This window comes from Vipera berus (assembly GCF_964194415.1).
Source record: "Vipera berus genome assembly, chromosome: 9".
NCBI classification, from domain to species: Eukaryota; Metazoa; Chordata; class Lepidosauria; order Squamata; family Viperidae; genus Vipera; species Vipera berus.
The window spans coordinates 180,580-194,754 of NC_138212.1; the positions used below are offsets into that span (position 1 = coordinate 180,580).

Sequence of the window (14,175 nt, forward strand, 5' to 3'; positions counted from 1 at the left end):
GGATCTCAACAAGCTGGAATATTCAGCTAAGACAAATGCAAAACCCTACATTTGGATAGGAAAAATCAAAGGCTTAAGGAGAGGAAGGGCTAAACCATATTGATAGAAGCACATGAAAGGATCCGGGTGTCTTAATGGGTCACATGAGCCAAGAGTTCCAGAAAAACTGGAATAAATCGACAAATAGTGGCAGGCTGGACTGCACTGACCGAGGCAGAGGATCGAGTCAGCCTTACTCTGTGTTGGTCATTTAGAATATGTGTGCCCAGTTCTGGGCGTTGGATTTTAGAAAGGACACCAATAACTGAGGGAGGTCCGGAGGTGAGCGATCCATAGGATAAGGGAGGCGCTGGGTGTGCTTAGCCTGGAAAGACTGCGAAGAAACACGACAACTGCCTTCGAGTGCCAGTCGGGCTGTCCTTCTGGGAGAGTGCCATCTGCTGTCCCTGGCTCTGCCCTCCAGAGCTGCTGCCTCTCACCCCCCCTGCTCCCCGATCTGCTTGGACCAAACCAGAACTTGGATAGTTGGGCTCCTTTGACCTCGACCTACAAGGTGCCGGAAAGGTTTTCCCTCCAGCAAATCTCAGTAAGACTCCAGAGATTGTGAGTACATCTTTCCAGGTGTATTTATTGCTGCTTATCTACCAGAGGAAGGGAAGGGAAATCAGCTAAGGTCGTTGAAGGGTGTGTGTGGCTATTACTCATAAATATCTTTGGTTTTCACAAGCAGGAGGGAGGGGGCGACCTTGCAGAGACCACACGTTACTACCCAACGCAATCGGAGAAAAAACGACCTTGCCAGGGGATTAAGGCCCCGAGAGGCTTGGAAAGGGCTTGGGACAGTTCCGGGTGAGGAGCCCTGAAGGAGGCAGGGTGGGCAGCTCTGCAGAAGGCTCCACTCCACTGAGCTCCAGGCCATGGGAGTTGCAAGAGGGGGGATGCAGCAGCAGCAGGAATCACCGGTGGCTCTCTTGCTCCCCAAGAACAGCAAGAGGTCAGAAAGAGGTTTCACTGAGTGGCACTCTGGGTGGGGCTAGGGGGAGGGTGGGCTCCAGGGGAACAGGAGGGAGTGTGCGCGATCTTTGGCTCGGAAGGCTAGTAGAGAGCCCACACTGAGAGTGGCTGACACACTGGCCCTCGGCAGATCGGTCCAAGAAGTTCCCGCCCAGTTGTTGTCGGCGGTGGTCTCCTCGCTGGAAGTCCAACCTGGCTGGGGAAGCTTTCGCTGGCTTCTCACAGTCCCCATTGATGTCTCGATTCTGGGGGCAGCTAAGAGAACCACAACCTCATTACATGCCATCAAGGGGAAGAGAAGAGCTTGATCCCATTGAGCAACAGACTAAGCTGGGGATTCAGTTAAGTCAGTCCTCTTCCTTGCAGACTTGTACATCTGGAGTTGCTCTCTGAGAGGAGAGCCTGGTGGGTTCCCTTTCGATTGCCTGCCCCGTCAGCTGCACAGGCGCACACACACACATCTGTACCTGATGCCAGAAGTGCTGGAGAGAGTGAAAGACCCCTTAGGACTCGTTTCCAAGGTGTGGGTAAGGGCCAGGTCACATTGCCCCAACTCAGCCAGCAGCTCTTCTTCTGAGAGACCACCACAATCTGCAGGATGGGAGGAGGAGGAGGAGGAAGGGCAGTAGCAGAGATTGGAGTCTGCCAAGAGGGCAGATACGGAAAGACAACCCAAAGCCCAGTGCAGAGACAGGATGTGCTCAGAGCTTACCCAAGACCCAGAAACAACATAGTGAACAGCAGAGGGCAGTGTGGACTTCCTCTTTGGGGGGGGGAGTCTGCCTATGCCCACCACAGAGCCCCTGGCTGCCCCACCCAGGTTACCCTCCCCTCCCCTGCCAAGCCCAGCCCTTGCACCTGGGGGGTGGTCCCCCATCTCCATCGCGGTGGTGAGGTCCCACATCTGGAGGCTGCCATTGCTGTGGCCGGTCAAGAGGTAACGGCGGGAGCGGGAGCCGATGCGGCTGCAGCCCTCACACTCCTGGACCAGGAAGGCCGTGATGGACGAGCCGTCAACCGAGCACACCTGGCCTATCCTGCAGGGAAGAGAGAGGCACCAGTGGGATGAAAATAGCCGAGCAGAAACCAGCAGCCCCACCCGTGAAGCTGGATGTGCTACTGACCACCTCTGGCTTGCCAAAGGGCAAGAGCAGGGCTAGTTCAAGGAGACCGGCCAGCGGCCTCACGCTTTGCCCACTGGAGCTTGGCCGGCCTGGCCCCCTGCAGACACACCTCTTGCCTGTAGAGGAGAGGCGCACATACAGCTTGCTGGCATCTGGAACCACCTTCTGGAGGAACACCTGTTGGTCATCGCGCTCGCCAAAAGGCCCTGGATGGGAGAGAGGAACAAGCGGGTGGGGCCCCTGGGCCCAGATGCCGCAAGCCCCACCCTTGGACCCCAGATGTCCTTACCAATATCTGTGCCTGCGCTGCAGCCCCCCTGCCCATCCACCGAGTCCAGGGCCAGAATCTTGAAGGAAGCCAACGGGGTGGAGCCTGGTTGTGTAGAAATCATCCCACGGAATCGAGTCACTGTCCACGTCCGTATGTGGCTATCAGCACAGACTAGGGGTAGGCAGAAAAAATGAAGGAGGGAGGGATAGGACCCTTGGCTGGCCTCACCCATCTGCCCCTCCTCCTCAAAGCCACTACCTGAGATAAGGTGCTTCTCAGAGAGCATCACCTTGGTGACAGGGCTACGATGAGCAGCAAAGGTCTGGAAGAGCTGGGGCCCCGAGCCCACCGTCTCTGGGTGCTGGACAATCACTCGCACCATCCCTGAACTGGTGCCGTAGGCAATTTCAATCCAATTTCCGCTGTGGCCTGCACACGGGAGCAGAGGGCTGGAGGCAAACAAACCTGCTGCAGCCCAGGAAGGGAGGCAAAGCCTAGCCGGGGTCTGGGAAAGGCGGGGCAGGCAAGCCAGGCTCCTGTGCCCGATTCTGCTTACTAATTCCCCCCAGGGTGAGTCCCTTACTGCTCTTGGGAGTGAGGTGGACGCTGAGGGCAGTGATCGCATCCTCCGCAGGGTCACGGTACAGTTCAGTCACCAGGAGGTCATTGTCCTTCATGCGCAGGGGGAACTTCTGAACATCTGTGGGAAGCAGCTGGCAGGTGAGAAGGGCAGTTGGTGAGAGAGCCACAGTAGCCCTGCTGGGACGGCTGGCTGGGACGCACCAACATAATGGATGGAGCCATTGTGGCAGCCCAGGAGCAGGAAAGAGCCCGCGACATCATGGCTGTTGATGGGAACCACATCTTGAGTCTGTGGAAGCGGAGCAGCTGGTGAGACAGGGGTCATCAGGCAGCGGAGGTCACAGCCTCCAAGAACTGGAAAATGACCTGCTACCAGAATTAAAGTGGATCTTGCACTGAGAAACTCCATCAGCTGAGATTAACAGGAAGACTTTTCACAAATGTTTTCAATGAAAGGGGCTGCTCACTAATGCGCTAATGCTCAAGCTGCTCCACAAACAGGACAAAATGCCCTACTAAGAAAAGGCAGAGCCAACCAGCCCCAACTGGGACCAAATCTCCTCCTCGGGACATATTCCACCCAGCGACTCGGATGAAATGCGGTCAGAGAACACCCATGGAGAGTGAACAAGCTTAAACCTTCACCGCCAGATAAATTACGTTCCAGAGTGCTACAGGAACTGTTAGAAGACCTATTTAAAACTTTGTTATGATGTTTGGACCATCCTGAAGAGCTGATTTAAGAATCAGAGAAGTGGCGTCAAGCAACTTTTGTCCCCATCTTCAAAAGGGGGGACAATCGTCAAGTAAAGGTTAGCTGCCACAGGTCAGACTAAAAGATCTCAACAGCAGCCGCTCCCACCCCCCACCCCATTCCAAGCTGTATTTAATTAATCCCAAAGCTGCAGCTATTATACAACTCCTTGGGAAAGGCCACCTCCCCAACTCTACTGGGAATCCTCCTCCTCCCCCGTCCTCCTCCAAGCTGATCTGCTTTATTACCTGCCAGTGTTTGGTGACTGCGTTCCAGACGCCAATCTTCCCCGTGTGGCTGGTAGCAATAAGCTGGCTGCCAACAAAGAAGAGACCTTCTAGGGGGACCCCTAAACAGAACACTCCTACAGAACAAAAAAAGCGACTGGGAGTAGAGCAGGAGAGGCTGCAGGATTGGGCCCATGGCTGCCCCCAAAGAGCCCACAAGCAGCTCCCTGGTGGGTCAGGAGGCCAACTGGAGGGCCTGCCCCTCCCTGTCCAACTCAGGAACAGCGGTTGGGACAGCAGCTCCCCATCTACAGGTTCTCCTCGTCGTCTTCAAAAGCCCTCCTCAGCGGTCTGGGAGCGCAAGACTCACCAACCAGAGCCAACTGGGCTTTGGGAACAGGTCTGAGACATTCACACAGGGGGAGGTTCCTGGCAGCTACCTATCAACCTCCCTCAGTCTGATCCCACTACCCAGGAGGACAAACTTTTACCTTAGCCCAAGCAAGGCCAGCATCCAGGAAATCTAGTTGGCCTCCCCTCATCCGAGAGGCATTTTAGATCACTAAAGGTGCATGTGGGGGTAGTTTTCTCACCAATCTCAGTGCCGCTCTCGTCAGGCTGAAGGGCCCATAGAAGGATTTCGCTGCAGGAGGCAGCAGCCACCATTTTGTCGCTATCACCCAGGGACCCACCAAGCACCCGGGCATTTAATGCCACATGCTCGATGACCCAGTCCAGCCGGGGGCTACAGAAAGCCAGCTGCCAGCCAGAGGCCTCCTTTACCCTACAGGGTGAGAGATTAGTCAGGAAGCAGAGGGAGCCCAGTCTCTTCCCATTCACCCCCCCCATGCTGAGGATTCAGCTGTGCCCCCCCCCCCGCACTTACCTGTAGCAAATAAGGAAGTGAGTGTAAGCCAGCGCGACCCAGTTATGATGGCCACAGATAAGACGAACCATGCCTGGATCAGTTGTGGCTCCTAGAGGGAAGGTGCAATGCAGAAGTGTAGCAGCTGGTTTCCAAAATCTAGAGTTTCCCTCCGTGCCTTAAGCACCTGCACTTCCCAGGTCTGCCTCCGCCCTTCCCTTCCTGATACCCACCGGCTGCTGTGCTCCTCTCCTCCACTCTCCCAAGAAGCCCTAAGCCAAGGCTGGGGGGCATGGTATTGCTCCGGCGCACCAGGGGGTTGCCTGGCCGGGCAGTCAACTGCCCCCCCGTGATGCTGTGACGGTTCCACCGCTTGGCAGGAAGCACTGCAAGGGAAAGGAGAGGGAGAGCTGGCTGGACCACAGGGAGACAGCCGCAGCCCATGACTCCAGTGGCCCAAGCCCTACCAGAAGGGGGGGGCAGATAGCCTTCGAACGAGACGCTCCCGCAAGAGGACCGCTCCAGTTCCTTTTGCAACTGCAGGCGGCGAACTGCGGGAAAGAGCAAGGCAGAGAGGCCAGGTGAGTCCTTGAGGGGGGGGTGGTCCACAGACTCGCATTTGGGGGGCCAGGATAGCTGTCCCAGAGCCCCAGCCCCAGCCCCAGCCCGTACTGAGAGGCGTGATCCCGTAGAATTGGGCTTCGTGCAGCAGCAGCGAGACGTCGCTCCCCCTGTGGAGCAGAAAAGGCGGAGAAACGGTGAGGCGGCGGCGGCGGTCCCTGCGCCCACGCCCCCTCCCGAAGTAGCTGGGTGCCTACCTGAGGTCCAGCTCTTTGCAGCGGAGGAAGTTGAGGATGGGGGCGAAGAGGTCGGGGTCCCGGTCGATGAAGATCTGGAGGAAGGGAAGGGAAGGGCGCGGCTAGTCTGCGGGCGCGGGCCCGGGCAGGCGCCGGTCGCCCCTAGCAGCGGGGAGGGGGGCTCACTCACGGCGCCGGTCTCGTCCCGCAGCGAGGAGATACGGCCGCTGAGCAGGCTGCGGGCGAGAGAGGAGGTGAGGATCGCGGGCAGGGCAGGCGGGGGGAGAGCCCCGCCCGCCCGCCCCTCCCTTCCACCTCCGGGCACCTGGAGAAGAAGGAGTCCGGCACCCAGGCGAGTGTTTGGCGGGAGGTGCAGAACCTGCGGGCGGAGAGAGGAGGAGGAGGAGGCGGTGGGTGAAGGACGCAGGAGCCGCGGCCCGCCCCCCCCCCCGCCGCCTCCCTCCCGGGGCCGCGGCCACTCGCCTGCGTCCGCCCACGTTCAGCGGCACTAGGCCGGTTCCGCCGCCGCCGCCGCTCGCCGCCATCCCGACCGCTTCCGGATCCCAGCGCAGGGCAGCTCCGCCCAGCCGCACGCCATTGGCCGCGTGCCGCCCTCCGCTCGGCCATTGGCCTCCCTGGACCCCCGACAGCCACGCCTTCCTCTGGGGCTTCCCGAGGGCCGATGGGCGTCGTAGTCCCGCCGCCTCCCTGGGCTTCGGCGGCGCTGCGGCTGCCGGAGAGGCTGGCGGGTTTTGGAAGCCGCGCGCCCCTCCCCCTCCCCGCCGGCGGGGCTGCTCCCGGCATTTGCCTGCGGAGGGGCTTCTGGGGGAGCAAGCGGTGCTCCCCACTCCAGCTCAGGCGGGATGGTCGGGGGGCCTCGAGAAACGCAAAGCTAGCCTCGTTGCGGGGGATGAATTCCGCCCCGAGGACGGGAAAGCCTTTCAGAAGCAGCCGCTGGCCGGGCGCGAAAGGTCGCGACTCCCCTTTGACTCCTGCTCGGTTATTTTTTGCAGACTTTGTCCCGCCAGTGGCCTCGGAGCGACAAGCGCGGCCTTTCCGCTTCCAGAGGGCACCTGCTCATCAAGCCCGCGGACGAATTTCACACGTTAAACGCTAACTAAAGGAAGCCCGTTGCTCCCTAGCAGCAGGTGAACCCTGCTTTGTCGGAGCTATTGCCCGCGTGGATCCCCCCATTCGTGTCTACAGGACGAATGCTAATAGTTGACTCGCGTGACGCAATCTAGGCAGGCCAGGGACCTGAGACAGACTGGGGAGCCCAAGCTCAGCGGATCTGGCCAGACGCCTCCCGGGAGAGGCACAAAGAAACAGCTGACCAAGTTTTAGACAGCGGCAGCACCTGGAAACGCTGTGCCAGGTTCTGCAATTGGCCTTCAGGTGGGCTGGAAATAAGATACACTCCCCCCCCCCCTCTAACACGGTCTCACAAGGAGCGGGGTTCCACTCCAGCTCAACCAGCTCTGGGACCACACTGTTTCCCTTTATTGGTGCATTTCCCCATTGCTGGATCCGTGAAAGGGATCCAACGAAGATGAGCTGCTCTGTGGACACTTCACCTGAACCGTGCCTGGGCGTCAGGTGAGCATGTGCCGAGGGCACCTTTGCAAAATGACTGCGAATATTAGGCTGTTGGAGTGTGTGGAGGAACCCACCTTTTGATCTCATGTGACTTTACAAATTGGCCTTTGAAAAACCATGTCTTCAAATTTACAATTAGAGATAATACGTGACCCCAAATTGTTCAAATTTTGATTGATCCTTCTTTATACTAAACAAAAAAGCAATTACAATTCTGAACCAGGGAAGCTCCCGGAGAAGATGGACACAAGCTGCACCAACTCTATCCAGGGCAGAGCGCTGTGGAAACAACATCAGGCCCAGAGGAGGCTGAATTTGGCCCCAACTCAGGCTGAGGGTGTTACCCAACCACAGGAAGCAATAACTGATCAACTAGCCCCGTGGCCCTGGCTGACGAAGCACGCTCCCAAGGGAGAAAAGTGCCTTGGGAAAAGATGACTGAGCCACACAGCAGCTAAACTGGTTTCTTCTGGGCTCAGCACACATTTAATTTCAAATCCCCTAGTTATTTTTGCATCCTATAGATTGTAGGTGTACATCCACGTTAACATGTCATGAAAGGAAGTACAGTTTCCAAGTAGAGCTACTGAACGTGGTGCAGTTTCCCCATGGCTCCCTGCACCTGGCACCATTCCTTCCAGAGGCCCAGGGCCACTGAGCTCTTCCTTACACGCTGCTTCTTCAAGCATGGAGCACATTTAGGGCTAGGCAGAGAAAGGGACTGCATGCATGATTCCGTGGCCAGCGGGAGAGACATTCCTGCTTCTAGGCAGCCCCCCTCCCACCCCCTTGCTGCATGGGCAGATGAACGGGACTGTAGGGGTCAGGAACTGGGGCAGCCCTCGGGACACTCGGGGTCAGAGGCGGGCTTGAGTGTCAAGGTCCAGTTGGTCCCATGCAAGCTCTCACTGCTCAGCTGGGAGGGGCTATGCTGAGGCTGGTTGGTCAGTCTCTGGCCTCCCGTTGTGTTATTGCATATAAATACATCTGGGTGAGCCCCTCCCTCATAGCAAGAGTGGGGATGCGACTATGGCTTGTTCACAAGGACAAGGGGCCTTCACACATTTGGGCAGCTTCCTACTCTCCGCTTTGGCCTTTTTCATCCTGGAAAGCAGGAAGATCCAGGAGCCAAGCACAGTGCTCAAGGGGCGGTTGACAAGCAAATGGGAGATTTCTCAGAAACGCTGGCTGAAATTCTGGAGGGTCATTTGGAAGAGCTTCTGCCCCTCAACCCCTCCTGGCCATCTCTGTGGGCTTTATCCCAGAGGTTTACCCAGTATGCGTCCAAGCACATTTTTGAAAGGGGGGGAGGCAAAGGCAATCGGCTGGGGAGCAGACGGGAAAGTTTCTCCAAGGCAGGCTGAAGGCGGCAGCTGAACCCAGAAGAGCATCTCGTTCCTCCAGGGCAGTGTGGGTGCGATATTCTCTTGCGTGAGTGACCCTTATGAGCTGAATGCGGGGGGGGGGGAGTGAGTAAGGAGACCCGTGCAGAGAAGGGCCTGCAGCAAGCCCCGAGAACCACACCTACAGGCTGTCCTTGGCACCCACAGTAGCACCATTTCTGAGAGATGTGAAGCTGGAAGGAGGTACTCCTCCTCCATGTGGCTCCTCGGCCTCTAGAGTCCCCTCTGCCATCGCTTGGCTTCCTCCCTGCTGGCTGGGCTCAGCGCTCGTCAGCCGGTGGGACCCTTCTGGGGAGCTGCAGTAACTCCACTGAACAGAGGAGCAAAAGGAACCTCGTGGACTGGATCCTTCTGTCCAGCTGCCAGGACAGACAAAAAAAGGAAACGTGGGGGCAGTCCAGGGGCACCTGGTCTCCTGTTGCCATTCACAGGGAAGGTAAAACTGTCCCCAGGCTGAGGGCTCCTCTCAGCTCCTAGCAGTCAGAAGAGATGGGGCAGGCAGAAGCTCTTTGTCCAGCCACACAGGTCTAGCATCTGCTTCACAGAGGTTGTTATCCCCCCCAATCCCTCCTCCTTGGCAGAGCTCCTGCGGGGCAGCCCCTCAGCCACCCCAAAGTCTCCACACACCAAGGCTACGTTGGCCTGCCTGCTTGTCCTTCCCAGCCTCAAGCGCGGAGGCGGGGGGGGGGGGGAGCTGCCTCATTTCTTCCTGCCAGAGGTGCTGGCCCTTCTGTCAGTGTCCCGCTTGGGGAGGCCTTCATCTGTGGAGGAGGTGGTGAGCAGCGCCTGGCCCCAGCGGGTGATCTCCCCGTGCTCCGCAATAGATGAACTCAGAGCCGTCAGCCAGGTCTTCATGTCCTCCTGGGGAGGGAAGGGTCCTTACAGGTCTGTGCGAGGGGGGGGTGTCCCACCATGCCCTGGGGGTGGGGGTGGGAGAAAGACCGTACCTCATCCTTGGCTTGCAGGAGGAATTCAACCCCGTCGTTGGTCCTGCAGGGGAGAATCCCATCAACAGGAGAGCAGTTTTGGTCCCCTCCTGGCAACCCTGCCTGTCCCTCCACAAGGTCTGCATCCTTGGCTCAGACACCCCTCCCCCCCCAGGAGGAGACTCACTTGATCTTCAGCACATTCTTTTTCTTCTTGTAGTCATTGGCCACCTCCGCGCTGCCACTCTGCAGGCTCAGCAGAGGCTCGTTGCTGTGGGTGGTCCCAGATTCCCGGCCCCTGGAGTCCTTGTAGAAGCCCAGCTCCCCTTTGCTGAGCACGCAGTAAAGGTTGATCCAAGATCTACCAGAAGGGGAGGGGGGAGAAGCTTTATCAGGATCCGTCCATCCTCCCAGCAGCTCCCTGGCTTTACATCAGAAACCGGCTCTAATCCAGTCCCAGGGCATGAAGTCTTCCCCATGAAGCCTCCTCTCCCTCAGCACAAGTGGTCCCGAGGCCCATTCCAGGCTGGCACTGAAAATTGGACTTACCACCAGTCCTACTTACGACCCTACAGCAGCCCCAGTTGCAGGGTCAGAATTAGGGCTCTTGGTAAGCGACTCGCATTTATGGCCATCCCTGCATCCAGGAGTGCTTTCTCCTGGCCTGCACCAACTGCCTCTGCTTCAGCTCCCCCACCCTCCCTCTCTGCCTTCGGTCACCTGCACAGCTGAGAGGGGCGACTGCTGCATTCCATTCATTGCTTCCCCCCCCCCGCCCCCACCCCATCCGTCCCCAGCTGACCTGTCTTCTTTGCCCTTTGCTGGGCTCACTGGTACCAACCAGCCCCAAGCCCCATGGCATGGCAGGCCTTCCCGTTCCAGCAGTCTCAGACCGCCATGGAAACAGGAGGGGTGCATGGCAGTGGGGCCCCAGCCCCTTCCCTTACAGGGACATCTGGGCAGCACGCTCTGGATGGCTCCCCCCTTGGGAGCTGATTTGTGTGGGCCAGGGATGCATGGGGCATGCAGGGCCCTCCAGCCAGCAGCAGACTAGGACTGCTTGAGGTAACTGGTGTCAGAGGGGAGGGGAAGAGGAAAGTCAGCTTGGGGGAAGGGAATGGCAGAAAATGGGGCTCTTCACCTTGGCCAGGGGGACTTGAAGCAGAGGCCATTTGTGCAAAGCAAGAGAAACTTGAGGTATTCACCAAGACCACCACTGCTAAACTGTGTGGCCACATTATCTTTCACTTAATAACTGCTTCGGTTAGGGATGGAAATTCCACTCCCAAGTAGGGTCCCAAGCCTGTTCTTCTGCTCCTTCATCCTTACCGTCCCTCTCACCTCAGCTGTTATTCTCATGGCTTCCTCAGGTTCCCCTTTCCCAAACCATTTGGAACCATGCCCTGGTGGAAGCCTGGGAAAGGGCAGCCACAGAGGCACTCGACCAAGTTGTACCCATGCGGCCCTTGACCCGACGCAGATCCCAATGGGCCCCATGGTTCTCCATGGAGCTCCGCGAGATGAAGCGTCGGAGACGGGGCCTAGAGAGCTGTTGGAGGTCCAGCTGATCCGAATCCGACCGGTTACGACTAAGGTCGTTTACGAGAACTTATCTCGCAGCATTGAGGGTGGCTAGGTCTAACCACTTTGCCACCCTCATTGCGTCCGCAGATAATCGCCCGGCCGGCCTGTTTAGGGTAACTCGCTCTCTCCTTAATCAGGAGGTGAGGGAGGAACCCTTGCAGGGTCGAGCCGAGGAGTTTAGTCGATTTCTGTCAGACAAAATCGCTCGGATCCGGACCGGTTTGGACTCCGACTGGGCAGAGTCTGACGAAGAGGATACGGGCGGTCTTGTCGATCTAATCTGGGAAGAGTTCGATCCTGTGACCCCTGAAGAAGTGGACAAGATCATGGGGAAGCTGAGCTCCACCACGTGTTTGTTGGACCCGTGCCCCTCCTGGCTGACTTATGCAGCCCGGGATGGGACACGAGGCTGGCTCCAGGCAGTGATTACTGCTTCTTTGAGTCAGGGTAGTTTTCCCGCCGCCTTGAAGGAGGCGGTGGTGAGACCCCTCCTCAAGAAGCCTGCCTTGGACCCAGCAATTTTAAACAACTATCGTCCGGTCTCCAACCTTCGCTTTTTGGCGAAGGTTGTTGAGAGCGTGGTGGCGCATCAGCTCCCTTTGTTCTTGGAGGAAGCTGACTACCTAGACCCGTACCAATCGGGTTTGAGGCCCGGGTACAGCACGGAGACGGCATTGGTCGCGCTGGTGAATGATCTCTGGCGGGCTCGGGACAGGGGTTGTTCCTCTGTCCTAGTCCTTTTAGACCTCTCAGCGGCTTTTGATACCATCGACCATGGTATCCTGCTGCGACGTCTCAGGGGGTTAGGAGTGGGAGGCACAGTTCTCCAGTGGTTCTCCTCTTACCTCCTGGGACGTTCGCAGTCGGTGTTAGCAGGGGGGCAGAGATCGACCCTGAGACCTCTCATTTGTGGAGTTCCTCAGGGATCGGTTCTCTCGCCTCTCCTGTTCAACATCTATATGAAGCCGCTGGGTGAGATCATTCGTGGTTTTGGAGTTGGGTATCACCAATATGCTGATGATACCCAGCTTTTTATTTCGACCCCAAACCACCCCAGTGATGCCCTCGACGTGATGTCCCGTTGCCTGGAGGCGGTCCGGGTCTGGATGGGGAGGAACAGGCTTCGACTCAACCCTGACAAGACTGAGTGGCTGTTCGTGCCGGCATCCCGGGAAATTCCGATTATTCCATCATTGACCATGGGGGGTGAGCTATTACCCCCCGTAGATAGGGCCCGCAACTTGGGGGTCCTTCTAGACTCACAGCTCTCTTTGGAAGAGCATATTGGAGCTGTGACTAGGGGGGCCTTTGCCCAGGTTCGCCTGGTGCGCCAGTTGCGGCCCTATCTAGACCGGGATGCCTTGCGCACAGTCACTCATGCGCTCGTGACCTCTCGTCTAGACTACTGTAATGCTCTCTACATGGGGCTGCCCTTGAGGTCCACCCGGAGACTCCAGCTGGTGCAGAATGCAGCCGCGCGAGTCGTCTTAGGAGTTTCCCGATACTCCCATGTTACACCTTTGCTCCGCGAGCTGCATTGGCTACCGGTTGCTCTCCGGGTGAGGTTCAAGGTGTTAGTTATGACTTACAAAGCCCTTCATGGCATGGGTCCGGATTACCTACGGCAACACCTGCGACCGGCGTCAACTTCCCTCCGTCCAGTGCGCTCCCACAGAGAGGGCCTCCTCAGGGTGCCGCCGATCAAAGAATGCCGATTGGTGACCCCCAGGGGGAGAGCGTTCTCTGTGGGCGCGCCAGACCTCTGGAACCGCTTACCGGTTGAGCTCCGGACGGCCCCCGACCTTCGCTCCTTCCGGCGCGATCTTAAAACATTCTTTTTCGAACAAGCTGGCCTGGTCTGACGGGATGGGGTCGGGTTTTTAAAATTAGTTTTTAACTTATATATATTGATTTTATGGGCATGATGTTTAATGGTTTTTTAATTTTTGTATTTGATCTTTATTGTGTATTGCCCTGTTCACCGCCCTGAGTCCTTCGGGAGAAGGGCGGTATAGAAATCAAATTATTAAATTAAATTAAATTATTAAACAGCGTCTCCGAAATTGTATTCTTCAAATGTGGGGACTTCCATTCCCAGAATTCTCAGACTGCTGCACTCCCCCCAGAGCCCCAAGTCCCAGGACAACGAACTCCTGCCGTACATGGCCAGCCAAATGCCCTGGCCCCATAACCAGCCCACCCTCTTGGCTCTCAGAGTGAGGGTAGCTGCCAGCTGTTGCTGCATCAGATCCGGCTGCAGAACTGCGCTTCTCCCCAAGCAGCAGTCTTGCTGGGAGCCCCCACCCGCCTCACCTGTTTGAGGCTTTCTTGCTTGGCCCCTCCAGCTCAAGCTTGCGGAGAAGGTAGCCCTCCTGCTGGACGGTATGTGTCGGGGGTGGTGGGGGTGGGGTGCTGCTCTGGGCAGGGGCAGAGCGCGAGCGTCGGGCTTCGCCTGGTGGTGTGTTGGGGTCTTTGGGACGGGGCCTCCGGCGAGGTTTCGGTCTGTCACGGGCACGGGGCCGGTCTGGACGTGGTGTCCTCTCTGGGAGCACATCGAGGCCGTTGGGCAGGCGGGCAGGAGACTCTCTTTCCCGCGGCTGCAGGGGAGAAAGGCCCACAACAGCTGTGAAGAAAGGAGGGAGCCGCAGGCTGTGTGCTGGGGGCTCCCGGGGCCCATCCGGCCAAGGAAGGGAACTCACCGTGGCAGGGGCCAGCACCCCCGATTCCTTCTCCTGAAGCTGCTCCACAATGTCAGCCAGGGTGGCTTTGCTGTGGACAAGAGAGGATCAGTCAGAAGCGGGCAGCAGCCAGCTCAGCAGTGCCACGTGGCTGAGGAGGAACCAGGTGGTTTGGAGGATGGGGCTGCCACACTTCGGCCTGACCACAGCTCTCCTTCTGAGTTCCCAAAGGACCCCACCACCTCAGAAAAGCTGCCGGTTCATCTGTCTTTTATTACTGGATTAACCTTTCCCCTGACTAAAATTGCAGCCAAAGGGCTCTGCAAGCCCTTGAGCAGAGTTTCCCCATGTGGG

At 57.9% G+C, this 14,175-nt stretch overlaps 2 protein-coding genes across 8 annotated transcripts in view; both read right to left on the reverse strand.

The window, feature by feature from the left end:
* Positions 1–608: 608 nt before the first annotated feature.
* SHKBP1 (SH3KBP1 binding protein 1) lies at positions 609–6,263 on the reverse strand. 7 transcript variants are annotated; one of them, XM_081335220.1, is made up of 18 exons: positions 6,118–6,241; positions 5,960–6,013; positions 5,825–5,870; positions 5,656–5,729; positions 5,510–5,568; positions 5,305–5,388; positions 5,071–5,223; positions 4,859–4,949; positions 4,566–4,756; positions 3,994–4,109; positions 3,193–3,280; positions 2,993–3,109; positions 2,668–2,838; positions 2,428–2,580; positions 2,248–2,344; positions 1,873–2,051; positions 1,482–1,605; positions 609–1,269 (listed from the first exon to the last, which is right to left on the reverse strand). In XM_081335220.1, the coding sequence occupies exons 1-18, from the start codon at positions 6,177–6,179 to the stop codon at positions 996–998; spliced, it is 2,133 nt and encodes a 710-aa protein (XP_081191346.1). In that variant the 5' UTR covers positions 6,180–6,241; the 3' UTR covers positions 609–995. The 7 variants fall into 7 exon arrangements, 5 of the variants coding, with proteins under 5 accessions (XP_081191346.1, XP_081191344.1, XP_081191345.1 ...); XM_081335218.1 differs by having other exon boundaries at positions 5,825–6,013; positions 6,118–6,263; XM_081335219.1 differs by having other exon boundaries at positions 5,071–5,388; positions 6,118–6,242.
* A 64-nt stretch (positions 6,264–6,327) lies between these two features.
* The window catches only part of SPTBN4 (spectrin beta, non-erythrocytic 4), a 36,451-nt gene continuing 28,603 nt past the window's right edge, over positions 6,328–14,175 (reverse strand). The window contains exons 33-37 of the mRNA XM_081334669.1: positions 13,843–13,912; positions 13,457–13,740; positions 9,747–9,920; positions 9,581–9,623; positions 6,328–9,494 (exon numbers count right to left, since the gene is read on the reverse strand). Coding sequence (XP_081190795.1) covers positions 9,333–9,494; positions 9,581–9,623; positions 9,747–9,920; positions 13,457–13,740; positions 13,843–13,912 — 733 coding nt within the window. The 3' untranslated portion in view covers positions 6,328–9,332. The remainder of the gene's footprint in view (positions 9,495–9,580; positions 9,624–9,746; positions 9,921–13,456; positions 13,741–13,842; positions 13,913–14,175) is intronic.

Excerpts from the sequence above, each read along its gene's own strand:
- SHKBP1 (XM_081335217.1), bottom strand. The coding sequence starts at position 6,261 with ATGGCCGAGCGGAGGGCGGCACGCGGCCAATGGCGTGCGGCTGGGCGG. Across the intron at positions 5,569-5,655 it reads TGCAAAGAGCTGGACCTCAG|GGGGAGCGACGTCTCGCTGC; the intron begins GTAGGCACCCAG and ends TCTGCTCCACAG. Across the intron at positions 4,950-5,070 it reads GGAGAGGAGCACAGCAGCCG|GAGCCACAACTGATCCAGGC; the intron begins GTGGGTATCAGG and ends CCTTCCCTCTAG.